This window comes from Euprymna scolopes, chromosome 1, assembly GCF_053919585.1.
Source record: "Euprymna scolopes isolate OS-2025 chromosome 1, ASM5391958v1, whole genome shotgun sequence".
Classification (NCBI taxonomy): Eukaryota; Metazoa; Mollusca; class Cephalopoda; order Sepiida; family Sepiolidae; genus Euprymna; species Euprymna scolopes.
This window is the reverse complement of record NC_136482.1, coordinates 183,553,289-183,574,036: the sequence shown is the minus strand read 5'-3', so window position 1 is coordinate 183,574,036 and position 20,748 is coordinate 183,553,289. Positions and strand designations below refer to the sequence as shown.

The window sequence follows — 20,748 nt, the reverse complement described above, 5'->3', positions numbered from 1 at the left end:
GTAAACAAAAATCCAGTCTGACACTGACGATAACTGGCTAAATATCCATACCGATAACCAAGATATTTAAGCAATTCATATATCTTGGATTCACTGCTAGCTCGAACAGATTGGACACAGAACTGGATCTACAGAAATCAAATTCTTTAATCTTTAGAATAATGAAAAATTCAAAGATCAATACAAAATGTGTTGTTTACCATGACAGTTTGCTTCACATTTATTTACGGGGTAGAATTTTGCACTATATATGAACTCCATACAAACTAAATATGAGGGGTGTTTCAAAAGTAATATCCTTTTATTATTATTATTATTATTATTATTCGGTTTCAAATGAATCGGATGGGATTACAAATTGCCTTGTTATGATGACTAAACTTGTGTATTCATCACCTGAAAGTTTCATCTCTCTGCAGCAGATACTGATGGTGTGAGACTAAGAAAACAACCAGTCATGCATGTGTCGGAAGCAGAGAAGGGTCATTGAATTTCTCCATGCAGGAAAAAATTGGACCGATCAAGATTCACCAGTGCCTGTTGGAATGTTTAAAACCGATGCAGTTGATACCAGCACAGCTAAGAAATGGATTCATTGAGGTCAGAGTTGCAGCAGATTTGAATGACAAAGCACGTTCTGGACCTTTATGACAGAGGCATCAAAAGAGGCAGTCAAAAATGCAACAAGAATGATGGTGACTATATAGAAAAATAAATCCTGGAGCACAAAAGGTCACTTGTTTTAAATGGTGCCATTCCAGTCTTCATAGCTCTTTAACATTTTAATTTTTGAGTTAAAAAAAAAAAAAATAGGCCTTACTTTGTGAAGGACCCTCAGACTTATGAGGTCACACCTCTGAAAAAATTTGACATCCATTGATGGCAATGAAAACACACTACAAAAAGCTGACTTGACAAGCATGTACAAATGGACAATTCAACACTATCAGAGATGGACAGGCCATGGGAACAGACTTGATGACAACCCTCTGCACAAATACGTGCTGTTCTTTCAATTAAATAAAGTTATTCACAGAATTGGCCAACCCAAGTTGAAATAAAAGGGAATTGTCAATAACTTTAATTGGAGGAAATTCAAAAAGGCAGTTGGGAGAAACTAATATTAGACTAGTCTGAAGAAATCTAATTGGGAGGGCATCATCAAACAACAAAGTTGATTTGAAAACTGAAAATATATTCATACATGTATCAATCAAATAAAATTTCAGTGTTTTTTTTTTTTTTTTTTTATGACAAAAACAATCCACTTCTTTTCACAAAACCTACAACCGACACAATTATTCTTAGTGCATAAAGAAACAATCATTATGTGGGTATTTTTACGGGTTTCAAATTAAGTTAGACATGAATTATTTAACAAGGGTTTACTGTTAAAATGATTTTGCCACAACCAATGAAAATGAAGTTTTTTTAAGTTACCTAGTGTGCATGTATGTGTGTGTGAATGAGAGAGATTACATTCATCTCTTCAAAAGCATTTGAATTTATAAACAGATTTCAAACGGTTTTAAGGATGTGAAATCAATTAAAATAATTGATTTCACAAATGTATGGATTTTTTTTTCACAAATCTAGAATAGAAAAAAAATATTTTTAATCAAGAAAATTATGATCTTGTTTGTGGTATAAATAAAACAACAAAAAGAAAACTTACAATTTTCGAATTCCACTTTCCTTTTGGTAAGGGTATAATTTCTCATCTGGTTCTTTGTTGATTGGACCTTGCACCGGGTATTCCTCTTCAGAATCGCCATCTGTGGCATCAGTCCTAATGTAAGAGGAAAAAAGAAAGATGCAGTAGAATGACGCAAAGTTATTAAAACATCAGCAACCAACTAAGAACTTGGATTAAAAAAAAAAAAGGCAAACAAAATCTTTCGTGCAACTCCATCAATGTAAGTAAATAAGGTCTGAAAAATGATTCAGAAAAAAAATGTTTTTCTGTTAGAAAAAAAATGTTTTTTTTTTATGTTGAGAAAAGATTTATATTGTAAAAGAGAAAACAAACTTTAAAATCAATAAAACTTATTATCCACTTATTTTCTGAAGATTCTATTTATAGGTGACAATACAAAATTTTGCTCAATATGTTTCTACTTGTCGCGTGATATGAGGAGAGCAAAAAATGAAATTGGTTTAGTCATGTGAGAGGGATTTGAAATATAGATACTTTTTTTATAAGAAGCATTGTTATGTAAAGTTCAATGGAGAGCGTAAGACATGTCAATTGAAGATATTAAGTAAAACTTGCTGTTAAGAAGCAACTCCTGAATGAATTGAATACATAAATATAAGATTAAATTGTCTTCATCCTCTTTTATGTATTAACATTATTTTAGTTTCTGGTTCAAAAGAAGTATTCAGGCCGCCTACCCCCACCCCAGAAAGACAATATCCATAAGTCCCTTTCTACATTAAAGGGATATTTAATAGTTTTACTATAAGTTTTTTAATTTTTTTAAATATTTTTAATTCCTGTCAAAAAGTATTAATGTGAAAACAGAAGATTTGACAATAACAAAATCAAAACAAATATAGGTGGTGGAGGCGTTACACAGAAAAAGGAAAAAAAATATTACATTCTTTAAGCAGAAAAATATACTTTCGGGATTTTTGGAAAATTTAATTAAAAAATTTCTAAGCATTATTGATAAATATGCACTTTAAAAGAAAAAAAAAAAAGAAAAAGCTAGCAACATAAATGTTAAAATTAAAGCTTTTTGATTGTATACATTTTTCTCATCAGCTTTGAACATTTTCAGTTTTCCTTCTTTTTTTTTACTCGTAAAATATACAATTCTTGAGAGGAATTTAAAATTTGTTATTTGCTTTGTTTTTCTCTCAAAAATTCTGCATTGATATTTATTTTTCAACTGCTTCATACTGCTACCTTCCTCAGATTATTTTATTCATATTTTATGAACATGGAGGTTTTATCCATATTCAGTGTTAATGAATACTGAAGTTTTATTAATGCTTCAGTCTGATTATTTTTCTGTTAACTTTTAAATACATCAGAAGTCATACATAATGTGGAGGAGTGGTATGATGTAAACATTTTTAGAAATTGAAATCTATTTTCTTTTAGAGAGAACAATTCAAATTTAATTTACGAAAAAAAAAAAAAAAGAAAAAAAAAAGCAGAAATAGTCTATGAAAGAAAATGTCAATTATAATTCCTCACACCTTAAAATGTCAACAAATATTGAAAACATTAAAAATGCAGTAAATCAAAACCAATGTTTCATCTTGAGAGCATTATATTAAAAAATACTTAATTTTAATATTTTCATAATGTCAGAAGAAAAATATTTTTCAACTGAAAAAAATGTCTAACTAGAAATTGAAAATCATTTCCAAATTGAAAAAAAGTTTCAGAAATCTTTTTTGCAAATAGGCTTTTCACAAAACTTTCATTTTTAGTCATAATCTTCATTTCTAATTATTCCATTTTAATATAGATACAATTTTAAACACGCAAGAGCAAAAAGGCCAGTATTTAAAAGAATAAAAAAAAAATGCTAATTTGAGCAGAAAGTGTCTTTAGTCAAACAAGGAATTATATAGAGCAACAAGCATCAACAGAAAGAAAAAAATAAAAGCAAATATGATTGATATCAGAAAAATAAACTTGTTTGAAATTATGAATTTACATGTGTATGCATAGGTGCTGAACGGTTTGATATAAAATTTTTAAATAATTTAATTTAAAACCCTGGCTTAAACATACCTAATTTCAATACAAATTTGAGATTGCTTATAAAATTTTGAAAATAAAATCATTTGTTCCATTTATAAATCGTTTCTATATATTTAAAACTTCATTAGTATTAATTAATCACGTTCTAATTTATTTTTTTTTAAGTTTTACAATTATCTTTATAATTTAAAAAAATTCTCAATTTTATTTTTAATTAATATTAAAATATTTAAGGTCTACTTCTAATTGTATTTTTCAAATTTTAATGTTTACATTCATATAGAATATATTTTTTATGCTGTGGTAATTAGTTGAATTTTTTCTAACAAACATTATCTACAATTCCTAGACTTTTCCCAAGAGAAACGCAGTTAAAAAAAAACACTTCCTCCTTTAAAAATTAGTGTTTTTCACACAATAATAGCCAGAAACAGATAAAATTTAAACAAATTTAACAATGAAATTTTTTAATTCTTATTTTTTGCATGTAAAAAAAAAAAAAAAAAAATTTAAGAGGAATTACAGAAAACGATAAGGGAGAAAAATAATTATTCATGCAAAATGAATTTTGTAAAAATCAAGCTTTTCACTAGATAAATCAAAGGAAACTACTTACTTCCTGTGAGAAATGTCATAAGTTTTGAATTTCTGAGAAATTCATGTCACATGATGCAATAAAATAAACATGTCAGACAAATCGAAACTTTTATGAATGAATATTTGTCTACCTTATCGTTTTTTGTAATATTTGGATATGCTACTATTTGATAATTTCTTTTACTTGAAATTCAATATTTTTTGCATCTTTATACTTTCATTGTAAATATGGCAATTCACATTTTAACAAGAGCAACTTAATGACAATCATTGGCCTTTTGCCTAGAAAAAAAAGAGTGGTAACACTGACACTACATTTTCTCCATCCTGTCCTAATACTGATGCATTTTTATTTTTGTTCCAATTTTTTTATCAATTTTTAAAAAGCTGGATTTTACATTTATTAAAATCGACCATGTCTAACTCTTCCCTCATGGGCAGGCAAGTAAACAAGGATAATCAGTTTTAAATCAACTAAATCCATTTGAAATTAAAATTAACAGACAATACATTTCCTGGGAGAGCACAATTATCCTTGGTGAGAAATGGTGAAAAAAAAAAAAAAAAAAAAAAAAGCCCTTAATAATTGTTATAAAATTTTTTACAGACGAATTTTATAACATTCATGACATGATTACATTTAATTTAATATTGCTTAAATTTTTTTAATTTTATTTGTACAAATTCTTGAATTTAAAAGGATAATTTTTCATTATCCTAAACAAAATATCATACAGAAAGCTTTTTATATTATCCTTGGATTTTGTGCATTGCAGATATCTATTTTCCATAAATATATTGAACCTTATATTTGAAAGAGTGGTGTTTTTGTCAAATCATTTATTCGTAAATAACATTTTAGGATCGGATTTTTTTTTCTTCTGAATCTTAATCATTTTCTTTTACTTTACTATTTTCTTTTTACTGTAGATTTTTATATTCCTTTATTTTCACAATTCCATGAAGGAGTTATATTAATACTTTTATTATAGTTATGATTTTTCCATGATGCAATTTACATGTGATTTCAATTTGTTATTTTGGTATTTGCTGCCAGTTTCATGTTTCAGACATTGTAATCTTCAGCTTTCTTCAATCTTTATTTACTTGCTTCCCCACAAGGGCAGAATTTGATACAAGGATGGTTTTTAATGAGAAGAGTATCCAGATCTTCAAAAAGGAATATTTTAATTAAAATCGTATCACTCTAGAAGGATTTCTTATTCATTGATGACAGAAAAGATGACGTTTACTATCAGAACACTAAGCCTTGGGGGTAGATTACTCTCATTCTGTGTTCTATATCTTAACATCAATTCTTTTTTTTCTTAAATTCCTACATGAAGGATTATTCTTAAAACCTCATTTTGAAAATTACAAAATATTGCACATTAGAAAACTATAACAAATATAAAATTTAAAAATAATTTATTGTAAAATTGACAAAATAGTCTCAGAAACGTTGGTTAAAAATTTGACATTAATGATTTTAGAAAATAAAATTTAATGAAATTAACAAATTGTGAAAAATAGGTTAATAATGCACTCAAATGTTAAAACGATTAACATGTTTTTAGTGATGCTGTAATGTAATAGAGTCAAATATGGATGAAAACCATAATGCTTTTGTAACATTAAAGACAAAAAAAAAAAATAAAAATACTTATTTGTTTTTGAAATGCATTGAGATTCTAAAACTAATCAGATTAGAAAATTGACAAAAAATTAAATTATTTAAAAGATAATTGCTTTCTTCATAACTGCATAAATTGTAAAAATTGATTTTGTATTGTTCATGCTTTGTTTAGGTTTTCAATTCCAACTTTTTTTTTCTTTATCGATTTTATATATTTGTACTATAAAAAATATCTGACCTTTTGATAAAGACATTTTAATTTATTTAGTTGATGCATTTTTCAATTTATTTTTACTTTTGTCTTTCAAATCAATTTGGCCATCATATTCAGTTTAACATCTGTTATACATGCTGGCATCTGTTGGACGCTTTTATAAAATGATTTCTAAACGAACCCATCTCTGACCAGGTCTTTAATCCTCTTTCTCTCAACTTCATCCTTATTACCTCTTTCACATGTGTTCCTTTCTCTACTTAATTTGTTCTCTGTCTAATAACCCAGAAACTCTTATTCTTTCAACATGACCATACCATGCATCTCTATACTATCCAGATTTAACCTTCCTCTGATCTCATCAGATCTAAGCCCGTCTTGGTATGGGAAGTAATAATGAACATACAAACATGAAAAAGCAAATATCTATTTGTCCTATATGAAATTTTAATGGATTAATTTAGTTTATGTTCAGGATTAGATGAATATAAATTGAAACTTTATAGATTGGAATTACATAGTATGTTGCTTAGGATATATATTTCGATTTCAGCATGAGGCACTTGCATGTCTAGCAACACTGAAGAGCTGTGATACATCGAAACAGTATATGTAGACGACTATATATATATATATATATATATATATATATATATATATATATATATATGTGTGTGTGAATGGACACCGTTGGATGTCATCACTGATTTGATGGAGATCACTAAGACATTAGCGTACAGTAACCACACATTGGCTACTTCAGCTCTATATTTCATGTTTGTTTTTTTTATTAGTGCCCGTGGAAAAAAAAAAAAAAAAAAAAAAAGCTGGGGGGGGGGGTTGACAATGAATTTTCTGGAAAAGTATGCAACGCTAATTGCAGAGTAAAATATATTTTAAAAAGTTCAAAGTTTTAAGTACGATTCTTTAATTAAAAAGACAAAATTTTGACTTCTATTTTTTATTTAGTTTTTTTCTTCATTGTAAGAGTTTAAAATTTATTTAGTTATATTTAGAACGTTTTTCAATGCAAACATTTGAATTTATTTTTTATTTATTTTAAATTCTTTAAATTTTAGATTATGTGAGCATATACACTCGTGAACAAAAAAAAATGGGCCACGATTAAAATTGGAACAAAAAAATGGGACATGATTGAAATTGGAAAAAACAATTTTTAAAATTTTTATCGCTTGTTTGCTAATAATTAGCTGTTATTTAGTATTTTTCAGATTATTAGTATTAAAGAGGAGTTCACGAAAAGTAAGACGACATCTTGACGAAAAAATTAAAAACCGAATTGCAGGATTACGACAGGCAAATTTGACTTACAAGCAGATTTTCGACATTTTGAAAGAAAAGGTGGCAACATCTCTTTCAGCTGTGAAGAGAATTGGGCAAAGGTTCGAAATTGAAGGCACAGTGAGCAGGAAAGTTGGTTCTGGTCGCCCCAGAGCATCCACAATGAAGGACGATCACAGGCTTAAAATGACCGTTTTGAAGGATCGCAAAAAAACTTATGTTGACCATAGCAAACAATTCGAAACAGCAAAATGAAATTCTCTTTCTAGAGTGACAATATCCAGAAGGATGAAGGAAATGGAATTTTCATCAAAAAGATGTGCAAAAAACCTTTGTTAACTAAGAAGAACATCAGCGACAGAAAGACAATTGCATCATGTTCTGGTACGAAAGATGCAGATTGGTTTAGAAATGTTTTCTGGTCGGACGAATCAAGATTTTCCCTTGCCAGTGATGCCCCTGAACGTTGCATCCGAAGAAAGATTTTCACCGAATTGCATAAAAACCACAGTAAAACATGGAAACGGAGGAATAATGGTATGGGGGACCTTTTCTGCTGCAGGAGTTGGGGAAATTATCAGATGTGATGCGTCAATTAATGCCAAAGAATACATTTAAATATTAGAAAGAGGTCTATTACCAAGCATCCAGAAGTTAGAAATGAACAATAACATTATTTTTCAACATGATAATGCCCCTGCACACACAGCAAAAGTCACAAAGAAGTGGCTTACTGATAATTCAATTGATGTGATGTTTTGGCCTGGCCAAAGCCCAGATTTAAACCCAATGGAAAATATTTGGGCTATAATATCTCGTGCATTAGTTAGAAAAACTTTTTCCAACTATTATGGGAAGCAGTACAAAGAGAATGGAATAACATCTCTTCACAGTGCTCCAAGTTGGATGAGAGCATAAAAAGAAATTGATCTTTTAAAAAGATCTAAGGGCAATTCCATTCCATACTAAGTTTTTATTAAAGTAAATATCTTGCTCTTTATATTTTTTACTCATTTTCGTTTATTATTTAATTGCATTTTGTGTAATGCAGCTTTTTGTGCAATAAATTGTAAATTTCTTTCCTGGCCCATTTTTTTTGTTCATGAGTGTATTTTAGTTTAAAACTTTAAATTCCTTTTTTTCATTTGAGAATTTGGGACGCTAGACCACAAAACATTTAACATTACAAAAAACATTAAACAAGTTCGACTTTTAATGAAAAAACGTTTATAACATTAGGTAAAAGTGAAATACCTTTAAAAATCAACTTTGTCTTTAGTTGGTCTGCTAGAGCACTTTTACCTAATATTATAAACTTTGTTTCATTAAGTAATAGAATGTTTAATAAATATATTTCACTCTGCAATTAGCATCACATACTTTTCCAGAGAATTCATTGTCAAGCCCAAATATAAGCTTCTTTTGTTATTAATGTTTTTTTTAATGACGTTTTGCATTGGTTTTAGTATCCAAAATTGTTATATGAAAAAACTAATTAAAGTTTTTAACTGCTCAAAAAAATTCTTTTTTTTTTTTTTTTTTTTTTGAATTAAAGAATCATTCTAAAAACTGCTGAATCTCTGATGGGATCAAATTTTTTTGATGGGATCAAATTTTTGTTTCTTTTAAATAAAGATTGGATATTTTTTCACAGAAACTAAGAAAAAAAACGTACAAAATAAGGAGCTAAAGTGGCCAAAAAGTGGGTGCTCACTGTACGCTAATGTCTTAGTAAAATAGAGTTAGCTTCCTTAGATCAGTGACAACATATCAAACAGCAGCTATGAATAAATAAAAGTTTTTATTTGGTAAACACCAGAAACTAGGAAGAGAGCAACTGGAGTTCAAAATGTCTAAAACTTAACTTTAGATCTTTTGGAAATAGTTCAAGTACATATTTTATAAATAGTATTTAGGAAATTGAATTATATTGTCACATGATAATTTTAAATCAAATAATTAGTCAAAGTTGACATAAGAAAAAAGAGTTATCTCCCTTGCATTTAAGTTTCTGTGATCCATTTTGATTTGAAGTTGAATTGTTAAATTGGTAAAATAGCATTTAAGCTGGAAAGCAACTTGTGGAGGAGGCGGAGGAGGATAAAAACAACTTTGAAGCAATCAAAACTAAGAGCAAAACCGGTATTGTTTTTCTTTTAGACCAAAAACAATTTCCTGTATCTCTTAATAAAGCCTGAAGAAAAAGAATTAATCACTTTACACTCATTGCATTTTCTCCTCGAGAAAGAAATTGGAGAAAAAAAAAAAAAAAAAAAAAAAAAATAATGGATTACAATTGAAACCCTTCAATTCTAGTTCAGTTTTATTTTGAATATTCGACAATTTTTTTTTTTTATGATTGAATGTATTTTCTGTTAAATTGATCTATACCCTTTGTTTATTCTATGCCAGAGAAAAGTAGAATCTGATTTTGAGATTCAATATTTGTAATTTTTAAAATATTGGAGGAAGCCTTCAGTTATTTACCTTTAAACCTGTGGGAAGATTTGTAAATTAAAAAAACAGAATTTGTTAATTTTTCATTTAAAATCAAATATTTTAAAATTATGAACAAGAAAACAATATCCAAAACAAACTGCAGTGAATACAAACATACGTTATAATAAATGAATACTAATCTGTACTAATATCTACTTGTTATTGGATTTATGAATTATATTTTGCTGTAAAAAAGACAATATTTTTAATTAATAAGTCTATGTGACTAATAATAACAAGCAAATAAAAAGAATAAGTCCAAAATGAAAAATGAGGTAATAAAAAAGAATGATGAGAGGGAGGGAGAGAGAGAGGGGAGGAGGAAGAAAAGGAGAAAAAGAGGGCATGCTGAGCAAAAACAACAAAAACAGTGCAAACTATTAAAGGAAGGATGAAAGGAATACAAAATGTCTTTCGGCAACAACATTTAATAAGTTCTGTTGACAGTAGTAGGAATTGTATTAGTAGTAATAATTGTCGTGGCAGTAGCACTCACACCACCAGCAATGGTGCCAAAAGGGGGGGACACACTTACAATTCGTCAGCTAGAGATGGAATCGCACCAGAGTCTTGTAGGTTATTTTCTGATCTGGAGGAAATAGAAAGGAGAATTTCATCTCTCCATAATTACCAAAATGGCAGAAGAGTGGTCACAACACACAATTATAACAGTACGCCCTACCCCAAGGTGCACAGAAAATGTCTTTAAAATAAAATAGAATGAATATAATAAAAAAATAATGAAAGAGAAACAAGATAAAAAAAATAATATTAAATAAGCTAAAAGGCAGAGATTAGTTTGCTGTTTGGATTTATGGCATGTCAACTATTGAGTGATTTTATGCCAAAACTGTACATAGGTTTTGTATGCATATATTTTGTATTTCATTTCGCCTGTGAATAATGGTTTCTATTTAATTCATTAGATGGGAACCCTGACAACTACTTTGAGTCAGGGTCAATTTGGGAGTAATGGCAACTAAGGAGTTATTCCCTAAATATCTTAAATTACAACCGAACTACTCTATCCAGGTTTGTCATATTCAGGATGGTAGAAGGAGGTTGAGCAATTGATAAAGTTAGGAAATAAAGTAGGCAGAAGGGCTAGGAGAGTGGGGTAGGAGTGGACACCATGTCCAAGAATGTCAGATTGTTTAATTCATACCTAAAACAAATACTATTTAACACATAAATGTGTGCCTATCAGGTCCTATTGCTTTGGATCAGATTAAATCTGAAATTAGTGATTAAGAGGTGACCTCATCATTCGATGCATTTCAAAGTCATACTCAGGAACCAAAAGGCGATAACTTAATAGACTAGCTAAGAGAGGAGTAGGGTAAGGAGCTCTCTTATAATCTAGTGGGGTCAGATAACAAGGAGTTTTCTTTATTGCCTTTATTCATATTTTTTGTTTTTTAGTTTAAAAAATTACTACCTTATTTTCCTACTAGAAATTGTTAACATGAAAAAGTGTAGTTTATGCAAAATATAGTTGCCTAAGTTTTGCTTGATTCTAATTTTAATCTGAAAGTTGAACATTAAAAAAACAATCATGAATAAAGGTATTTTGTAGTGATTATGAAAAAAAAGAAGCAAGGTTTCCTAATTACTTGGAAGCAGAAAAGTACCAAATCACACAGAAAAATTTTTTTTATTCATTTTAATTAAATCTTATTGACTATTACAGTCTGCAGTTAATTTTATTTTGAAATATGACTATCTCTGGTTTTAGTGAACACAGCAAGCGACAAATTCTTATAGTTAAAAATGAGCAGTAGTGAGAGCTGCTCTTTTGAATGGCTTTCTTATTTTGATTGAAAGTAAGTTTTATTAAAATATTTTATAATTTGCAATGCCTAAATTAAGCCAAGTTACATTTAATGCAAATTCTATTTTTAATTATTTAACCTTTATTGCGACGAATCTTCAATTCAACAGTTAATTTCATTTTGTTGCTTGCTGTAAATTACTAAAAGAACTTTTCAATAAGATGAAAACCTGGTATTAAAGGGAGAAAACTCTTCACTTTGATCAAAATCATGAAACTTCAATTAAAAATAATTTTAATTAGGAATTTTCTTTTTGGTTTGACATTTATTACAAGATTGAAATTATACTAATTAGTCTACTCAAAATAGCAAAGAAAAAAGTATTCTAGTTTATTTTTTATGCTTCTGCTAACTGACAAATTTTCACTACTGTAATGTGAGGGGATTGTAAAAGAAGTTTAAAACTTCATCAGCTGTTCTGAATAATAATTTAAAAAACAAAAAAACAAAATTGAACAATCTTTAGCTTGTAACTATAAAATAAAAAACTTTTAGAAAACATCCCAAAAGACAAGTCAAGCATATTCTGACAAATTAATTGAAAGTGATTAGCTCAACAAATCACATTGTCATGTTCTCCACATCTGGAAGGCACTAATACTGAAGACTTAATCGGAAGTGATTACACTTTGACAAACCAAGCAGATGCGAGGAGACATGATTCCATCCAACATTGTGCATCTACTTTAGTCTCAGCCAATCATTGTAATGCGAGAACATACAGCTTCCAAGCTCAATCATCTGGCCATGACATGAGTGCAAGTTGTATTTATGGTTATTTTTCTACATGAACTAGAGATTTGCTTTAAATTCATAATTGTTTGTTTTTAGTGTTACAAACAAAAAATTCACTGAATAGGTAGCGTTGTAAAAAAAAAAAAAAAAAAAAAATTAATCTGATATAACAAACAAAAATTTTGTCTACTAAATAAACTGGTGCTTCTACAAATCTTATAAAGATCACTTTCCTGGGAAAAGACCTACTTGAAAACCACCTAAATGTTGGGTAGATAAAATAAGTGACGAGATAAAACTCCTGTTGCTAAATGCTGGAAATAAATGCATTGTATGGACAGCAATGGAAAGCTTGTGTTAATATGAAGCATGCAAACATCTTGATGGAATTATGCAAATAAAAATGAAAGATGTATAAAAATAATTAAAATTTTAGTCAACTAAAGAAAAAATGCAAAATAAAGAGCAAAACTTTTTTTATCAAGATGTTTTTACTAATTTAGTGTGACTATTTAAAAATTTTAAAAATATTTTTATATTAGTTCATGTGAAGTAAATATCCTTGAATAAAAGGATATTTTGAATATGAAATTCTAATGAACTATAGCATATTAGTGACGAAACATGTTATATCTACCTTTTAAGAAAACTATTTCGATCAATGAAATAAAGGAAAATCTGACTATACTTTACAAGTAAAATTAAAGCTTTTCATAAAAAAAGTCTGATTTTTATAAATGTATGTAGGGAAAAAATTAAGGATAGACTTAACTGAAAATTTTCTATACTATTTAAAGTATAACTATAAACATACTTGAAGTAACAATGTTGGCTATTGAGTTTAGCATCGCTATCATTAGATAGAGGCCTTTTCAAGTTATACAAGTTGATAGTTTTAAATCTATCCAAAGTTAAAGCAACATAGAGTCCCAGAAATAAAGCAATGAATTGTCTTCACTAAATATCTTGATAATCCTATGTCTCAGCTTAGCATAACCATATGATGATATCTTACTAGCTGGACGCCCGATGTTGCCCGGTCGTACAATATGCTTTAACATATTTTAATTTTTCCAGATTGCATATGTATTATTATAGAAATAATCTTCTATTGATTATTATAGATTTTGTGGAATAATTTGCCTGGTGGACTAATTCTCAAAAAATATTTTAAAAATAATGATAATGTTGTTAAAATTCCGTCTGTGTACAATATCATGTCAGCTGATATTTGGGCTTAACGATGAATGTCCTGGAAAAGTCACTTCTGATTAATGTGTAGTTTTAAAATATGCAAACGAAAAAATGATTTGCAATTTTAAAATGGTACCTCTTTTATTGTAAATTGAATTCACAAGAAAAAATTACAATAAAATGGAAGTAGACCTGAGCGTAAATAGGGGATCATTCGATCTGTAGTCAAATGCTCTACCACGGAGCAATATCTCCAGATTACAATAATTCTGTTGTTTTTTTATTTCTTTAAATGATTTGCTGAGATTTTGTTACCTCACTTGGCTGATGTAACGTAAAGAATTCGTTTTATAAATAAAAAAGAGATTATTAGGATTAGATCTTTTCGATACTTATCGGATGAATTTCTGTACAAAACATCTAAGAACACTGCTAGATATAAATTAGCTTTGTGTGAAATTTGCAAAAGATTGGCTCAGCCATTTCGGAACATATGAAGAAGGAACTCTCACACATGCACGCGCAGTGACTTCTATAAGAGTAAGAATATATAAGATAGCGATCATACTTAATGAACATCTTTCTCAACCAGTGTTAAAAAAAGTCCTAATTATAATTTGTTTTTATTTTTATTTTTTATTTTTTTTTAATTTAAAAATTTTTAAACTGTGATTCTATTTAACCTTGTTTTAACATCGCAGATGACAACCATCTTTAGAACTTCAAAAGGTATAAATAATAAATTTCAAAAATTATTTGGCAAAATATAAACAGTGAACCAAGTGCAAAAGAGATTCAAACAATTGCACTTAAAGGGATATTTAGAATTTTACAATCCATCAGTTAGAATGTATGAGATAGCAGGTGAATGTCTGGCATCTGATAGGATGCCCCATCCTCAGCTTGAACAAAAGAAAACAAAGAATATAAATATAAAAGACCTTTCCAACTTTGAGTACATTGTAAAATGGCGAAAAAAGTGGCTGTATAAAGACCAGATACAATCTAAGATAGAGTAATGTTGCCACATCTGGGGAGATGCCGATCAGAGCACTCTACTCCGTCTGGACAAAGTACAAAACCATCTTTGAAATCTAGTGAGGGGATGCCCCTTTCTCACAGGAGAGAGACTGCTAATCATTCTCTATTTTATTTTCATGGTGGTAGTTTGACCAGTTCCTTCTATTAAAATATTAAAAGCAAAAACATGTCTAACTACAAACACTAAATTTCCCTTTCTTTTTCTGTGTACTTAAAAACAAAATGGGACTTCCATGTGCAGGGTTTCTTTCCAAGAACTGTCCGTCTGTAGGACAATACCACAGAGCTGCTTCCCAATTAACTACAGCATGGTCATTTTCAATGTTAAATTCTTGGTGAGCTTTCTGATTAAATCATATCCAGCCCATATCCATGAGCCTACTGATCACATGAGATCTACTCATAGAAAGTTACATGATTGTTACTAGAAAACTCTCTCCGCCAATGGCATAGGTTATATGTCATATAGCAAATGAGTCCGAGGTTTCATATTCCTTTTTGCTTGTCATATATGACATTTGTGGGATCAAGTAAAGATTAGATACCCCATAGCAGTAGACAAAGATTGGCGCACATTTCATGTGACACCGGTTATTTGACCTTGATATTGCCGTTGATTGTTTGTAAACATGTCAAATAGCAGACATGGTCGAATGTTTGCGAGCAAGATTTTTTTAAAAATATATTTACCAAACTTTTAAAGATTTAAAAGAAATATATTTACAAAACATTTTCTTTAATATTAAATATTTACAAAACTTTTTTCTATTTACACAAAACTTTTTAATGTAAGTAATAAAATGAACGTATTTAAACAAAATATATTTAAATAAATGGGTGTTTTTCTCAGTGCGTTCTTTTTATATATTTACAGAACTTTTTAATAAAACTAATAATATAAATAAATAAATGGTAAATTTTTACGACGTGCCCCAGCGTATTATAAACACTCCAACCTCCCTATGTTAAGAACAGCTTTCGGAATAAACACACCCAACTTCAAAAGCCATTCTTAACATTGATTGGTTGGGGGTGTTTATACTATGCTGGGGCAGGTCGTAAAATAATACCAAATAAATAAACCGACGTTTGTAAGAGTATCTTGTGTAGGAGACGGTGAGACTCGTCGTGGGCGACGAAGCGTTTCACTGAAGAACCACAGCAACACACAGCAAACCAACAAACAATCACAGCCACGGCGCGAAGGCAACTTACAAAGCTCAGCTGACTGCACGAATAGACACGGAACCCAACGGTCACTGTACTGATCGCCACGAATGTCAGAACCCGACTGACTCGCACCTCCAATGGACCGATTTTTATTACTCAAGATGGCCTAGCTAATTTGCATCCCCGCGCGATCCTGCGAGATTCCGTCTCGCATAAAAGCAGGCAGGCGCCATCTTGAAACTCTTTCTTCCGCTGCCCCGACCACAGGATCAGCCACCACCCCACACGCCAGGCACACACGGACCCTCTTGCGCCGAGGGCTACGGTTAGTCTCACACTCCCCCCTGGTCTCCAGATCACATACGTGACACGGCGGACGTGGCCGTTTGATTCGAGCACTCCTGCGGAGGGGTATTGCCGGGACTTCCTCATCGGAGCTCTCAGAAGTGGCATCGGAAGCATCAGCATTAGAGCTCGCAGTTGAGTCATCAGGTCCATGGGGCACAGGTTGGATCCATCGCTCATCGTCGGATGACTCGCTCCTTCCACTGCTCGCAGTTGAGTCACCAGGTTCGTGGGGCACGGGTTGGATCCATCGCTCATCGTCGGATGACTCGCTACTTCCACTGCTTGCCGATTGGTCAGCGCTTAGAGCGGGCCGGACATCCCTTACGTGGCGCGGAGTACCATCGACTAGTATGGCCTGTTCACTGATGACGCCGGTGACCCGCCCCCTCCAAAAGCTGCTGGTGCACCGGCCGCCGGGTGGCTTCACCCAGACGGTGTCTCCCACTTGGTACGTCCCCTGGGGTTCTCGTTGGTCGGGTAGACACACTTCAACGTCCTTGACGCGCACGTGGTAGTGATGAATCGCATCAGCAGGCGCACTGCCGCCAGTCACGGTGTCCTTAGGCGTTGTGTTGTATCTGTAAACCGCCTCCGCGATCGTACACTTCTTCCTGGCCGCGATCCTCTTCACGGTTCGGTGGCATCGCTCCGCTATGCCATTGCCGCTCGGCACATACGCGCATCGGTGTCGAAGGCGGATCCCCCAGTTGTCCATAAAATGCCTAAATTCCCTGCTGCAGAACGCCGTGTCGTTATCTGTGAGGATCTCCTCAGGCGGCCCCCTTTCGTAGAATATGGATTCCAATTCGTGGATGACACTGGTGGAATCCTGCCTTACCAATTGGCGCCAAATCGCGAACCTCGTTGGCCCGCAGTCTATCAGCGTGAGGAAGTGTTGGCTGCCGTAGTGGGTTATATCCATACCCAACCGACTCCAAGTCGCGTCCATTCCCAGCTGTCCTTTCCGCCATCTGGCTGGAGCGGGGTCGATGGACTGGCACGTTTGGCACTCCCTGACCACTGCTCTTACTGCGCTTTTTGGTATTGATGGTCTAGCCAACTTCACAAAGTAGTAGGTCCGTTGCACTCCGGGGTGCCCACTGTCGTGATGTATCTTCCTGATTTCGTCCTCCTCGACGGAGGCAGCACACAGAGGCAATGGCTTAGCTTCTTTCTTCATAGCCTCATACCATCTCCGTGGTACCCGAGTGAGCTTGTCGGCGAGGTTGTAGTCCGAGGCGACGAGCACTACGTCTACGGACAGGTTGTACTCCGTCACCAGTTTTTTCACAGTCTCAAGCCTCCGTCTTATCAGCATTTCGCTGGCTGCCTTGGTGCGTGCCCTGGCCTTGCTCGTGAGTGTGTCCGACACCCAGTGGTGCACGCAAAGTGAGTCGGTGTGCACACGCAGTTTCTTCACTTCCCATTGAAGTGCCAGGTTAATGCCCTTTATTACAGCGTCGAGTTCTGCCAGGTTGATATGGGCAGCATCATTCGCCGGTCGCAGCCAGCAGGCATCCTCAACTACGGCCCCATCTTTCTCCAAAACTACACCGATCGCTAGAGAACTTGCGTCCACCCACACGCTCAGTTTGTCTCCCTGCACGCACCAGTCCCCTGTGGCGGGGTCATTCTTTTTCACACTAGCGACGGTCTCCTTTAACATTCGAACCAATAGTTCGTCGGTTATCTCATCGTCCCAGCCTTTGCTGACCGCATTTGCCCTCCTTTTTATGACGCCTGTCGCTGCACGAACCCATCCGCATACTGGAAGGTGCCCCACAAGTTTCCCGCACAGGGAGAACACGGCACGTCTTGTGTAAACGTCGGGTACGTCGGGAACTGCGGTTCCACGCCTCCACCTCAGGATCCCTCGCTCCTCTTGAACGCTCAAGCCCAATATGCGGGCACCATCCTCAAGCCGCTCAGAGTCCTTGCAGTTTAGACCAAACTCGGCAAGTTTGGATCTTACGCGCGAAGAGGACACGATATCTTCGTTCACGTATATATCGTCAATATACGCCGATGTTCCCTTTCTGATCCATTCTTCTTGTGACAACACGGCATTGACGATAGCCTTCATTATCTGGGGTGCTACGTTTAGCCCAAATCCGAGTCGCGTAAGACAGTATCTCTTCCCGGAAAACATCACTGTCTGGAAAGGCCACATCGCCTCGCCGATCCGGACCTGCAAATATGCTTTTCTCAAGTCCAGTAGGGACACATTGGACCCTTGCCGGCGCCACTCTCGAAGCTTGCTGGCACAGACGTCGGCGTCCGCTGTGAACGCATCAACGTGCGCATTCAACTCACGGTAGTCCATTACCGGCCTCACCTTTAACTTGTTAGGTTGGGCAACTGCCATCAGCGGTATCAGGCCCTTGGGGGGTCCAAGTTTGTCGTAGGGGTATGGAATCAGCCAACCGTTCTTAATCCATTCACGGAGCTCGCTTTCGTATGCAGGCCTTATCTGGTCGGGCATACGGTACTCTGCCACTTTGTTTTGTAGTTTGGCCGGTTCCTTGTCTTCTGACCACCTCCAAGTGGCGGTCCACGCCTTCTGTTGGTCGTCGAATTCCGCACTGAAGTCCGGCTGGTCGACTCTTAGTGCTGCGCGCACCGGGGGCCTATCCTGAAACTCTACAACGCCAGCGCGCGTTATGCGCACGCCGCCCAGGGCTTTGATGGCATCGTAGCCTAGCAACAGGTCGAAACTCAGCGGTTTTTCGCGTGTCACCAGCGCTTCGACGTTGGCTGAGTTCCCAGTTCTTGTGCGAATGTGTACCACACCCACACCGCAACACATTCGTATTTTTCCAGTGATGGTAGTTATCCTGACGTTCTTCTTTTTCCACGCCCGACAGAAGTCCGCACACACTATGGTGCGGGAGCAACCGGAATCAAGGAGGGCTGAACATAACGTGTCATTAACTCGGACCTGAATGACAGGGAGCGCCTTGTTTATTTTCTGTTCGGGGAAGAGGTCGGCACTGGCACCTTGTCCCCGTCCCCGTTTCCCGCACAGTCTCGGGCCATGTGCCCAGTCTTGTTACAGCGGTAGCAGCGAACAGCCGTCGATCGCCTTCTACAATTTCTTGCCATGTGGCCCCGCCCGTTGCATCTGTAGCAGATGACATCACCTTGCGGGCTGGGTCCCTGAGACGGTCCTTCGCCACTTGGTGGGGCCTGTGCGACAGCGACTACCGTTTCCTGCACCGTCGAGTCGTCCTTCATTATTGTCCTGGCTCTGTCCACTAGGTCACTCAGCGGTAGTGAGGACATGGTAGAGGTTGCTCGCAGGAGCTGCTTTGCTCCAGCGGGGAGTCCTGACAGGAATTTGTAGGCTAGGGCCCTCTCGGGAAGACCGCCGAACAACACCGTCAGCTTCTTAAGTTCGGCGAGATACACGTCCACAGTTTCGCCCAAGCGTATAGACCTCGTCTCAAACTGCTCCCATGCAGTGGCGGGGTCAGTGGCGAAAGCCCTGTACAACGCCGCCTTGATACTCGAGTAGTCACACTTCTCCTCAGCGCTGAGTTGCTGATATACAGCGAAGGCCCCGCCGGTCAGCCGCAGAGGAATCACGCGCTCGACATTTTTCACGCCGGACAACTGACAATGTAACTCGACCTTCTCAACCCAGCTGAGTACCGGGTCCGATCCGTCGAATTCCGGTATCAATTTTAGATCGAACCTATCCGCCATTGAAGAAAAGAAAACCAAGTTCGGAGTGGGGAGGCCGAAATAGCTTGTAAGAGTATCTTGTGTAGGAGACGGTGAGACTCGTCGTGGGCGACGAAGCGTTTCACTGAAGAACCACAGCAACACACAGCAAACCAACAAACAATCACAGCCACGGCGCGAAGGCAACTTACAAAGCTCAGCTGACTGCACGAATAGACACGGAACCCAACGGTCACTGTACTGATCGCCACGAACGTCAGAACCCGACTGACTCGCACCTCCAATGGACCGATTTTTATTACTCAAGATGGCCTAGCTAATTTGCGATCCTGCGAGATTCCGTCTCTAATAAAAGCAGGCAGGCGCCATCTTGAAACTCTTTCTTCCGCTGCCCCGACCACAGGATCAGCCACCACCCCACACGCCAGGCACACACGGACCCTCTTGCGCCGAGGGCTACGGTTAGTCTCATAACTGAGAATTTTGGATGATGTCAATGAAAAAATACATAGTTTAAACAAAATTTAAATAAAATTATTATAACCAAACTTTTTAATGGCAGAAACAAATATAAAATAACTGTCTCGTTCGGATTTTTGAGACCAAGATTAATTTTTATGTACAATGTGTGTTTTTTTTTGTTTTTTTTATCTTTCTTTGTGCCTTTTTAATACAATGTAATATTTATTTAAAGTGTGATGGATGCAGGTGGTCAGTGAAGGAGAAATCCTTCTAGACCAAGGCAATTTTCATGCATAATAAAATCACAAGTATA

At 34.8% G+C, this 20,748-nt stretch overlaps 1 protein-coding gene across 12 annotated transcripts in view; it reads right to left on the bottom strand.

Annotated features, from left to right (window-relative positions):
* LOC145278012 (RILP-like protein 1) overlaps positions 1 to 20,748 on the bottom strand; it is a 188,812-nt gene that overhangs the window by 19,066 nt on the left and 148,998 nt on the right. For 7 of the 12 annotated variants that reach the window (XR_013868272.1, XR_013868275.1, XM_080130230.1 and 4 more), the window contains 2 exons: positions 10,505 to 10,558; positions 1,676 to 1,789 (listed from right to left, as the gene is read on the bottom strand). Coding sequence is in view for 8 of the 12 variants with exons in the window: in XM_080130230.1 (XP_079986356.1) it covers positions 1,676 to 1,789; positions 10,505 to 10,558 (168 nt within the window). In the remaining 4 variants the exon portion in view is untranslated. The remainder of the gene's footprint in view (positions 1 to 1,675; positions 1,790 to 10,504; positions 10,559 to 20,748) is intronic. The other 5 variants (XR_013868274.1, XR_013868277.1, XM_080130272.1 and 2 more) reach the window with 1 other exon arrangement.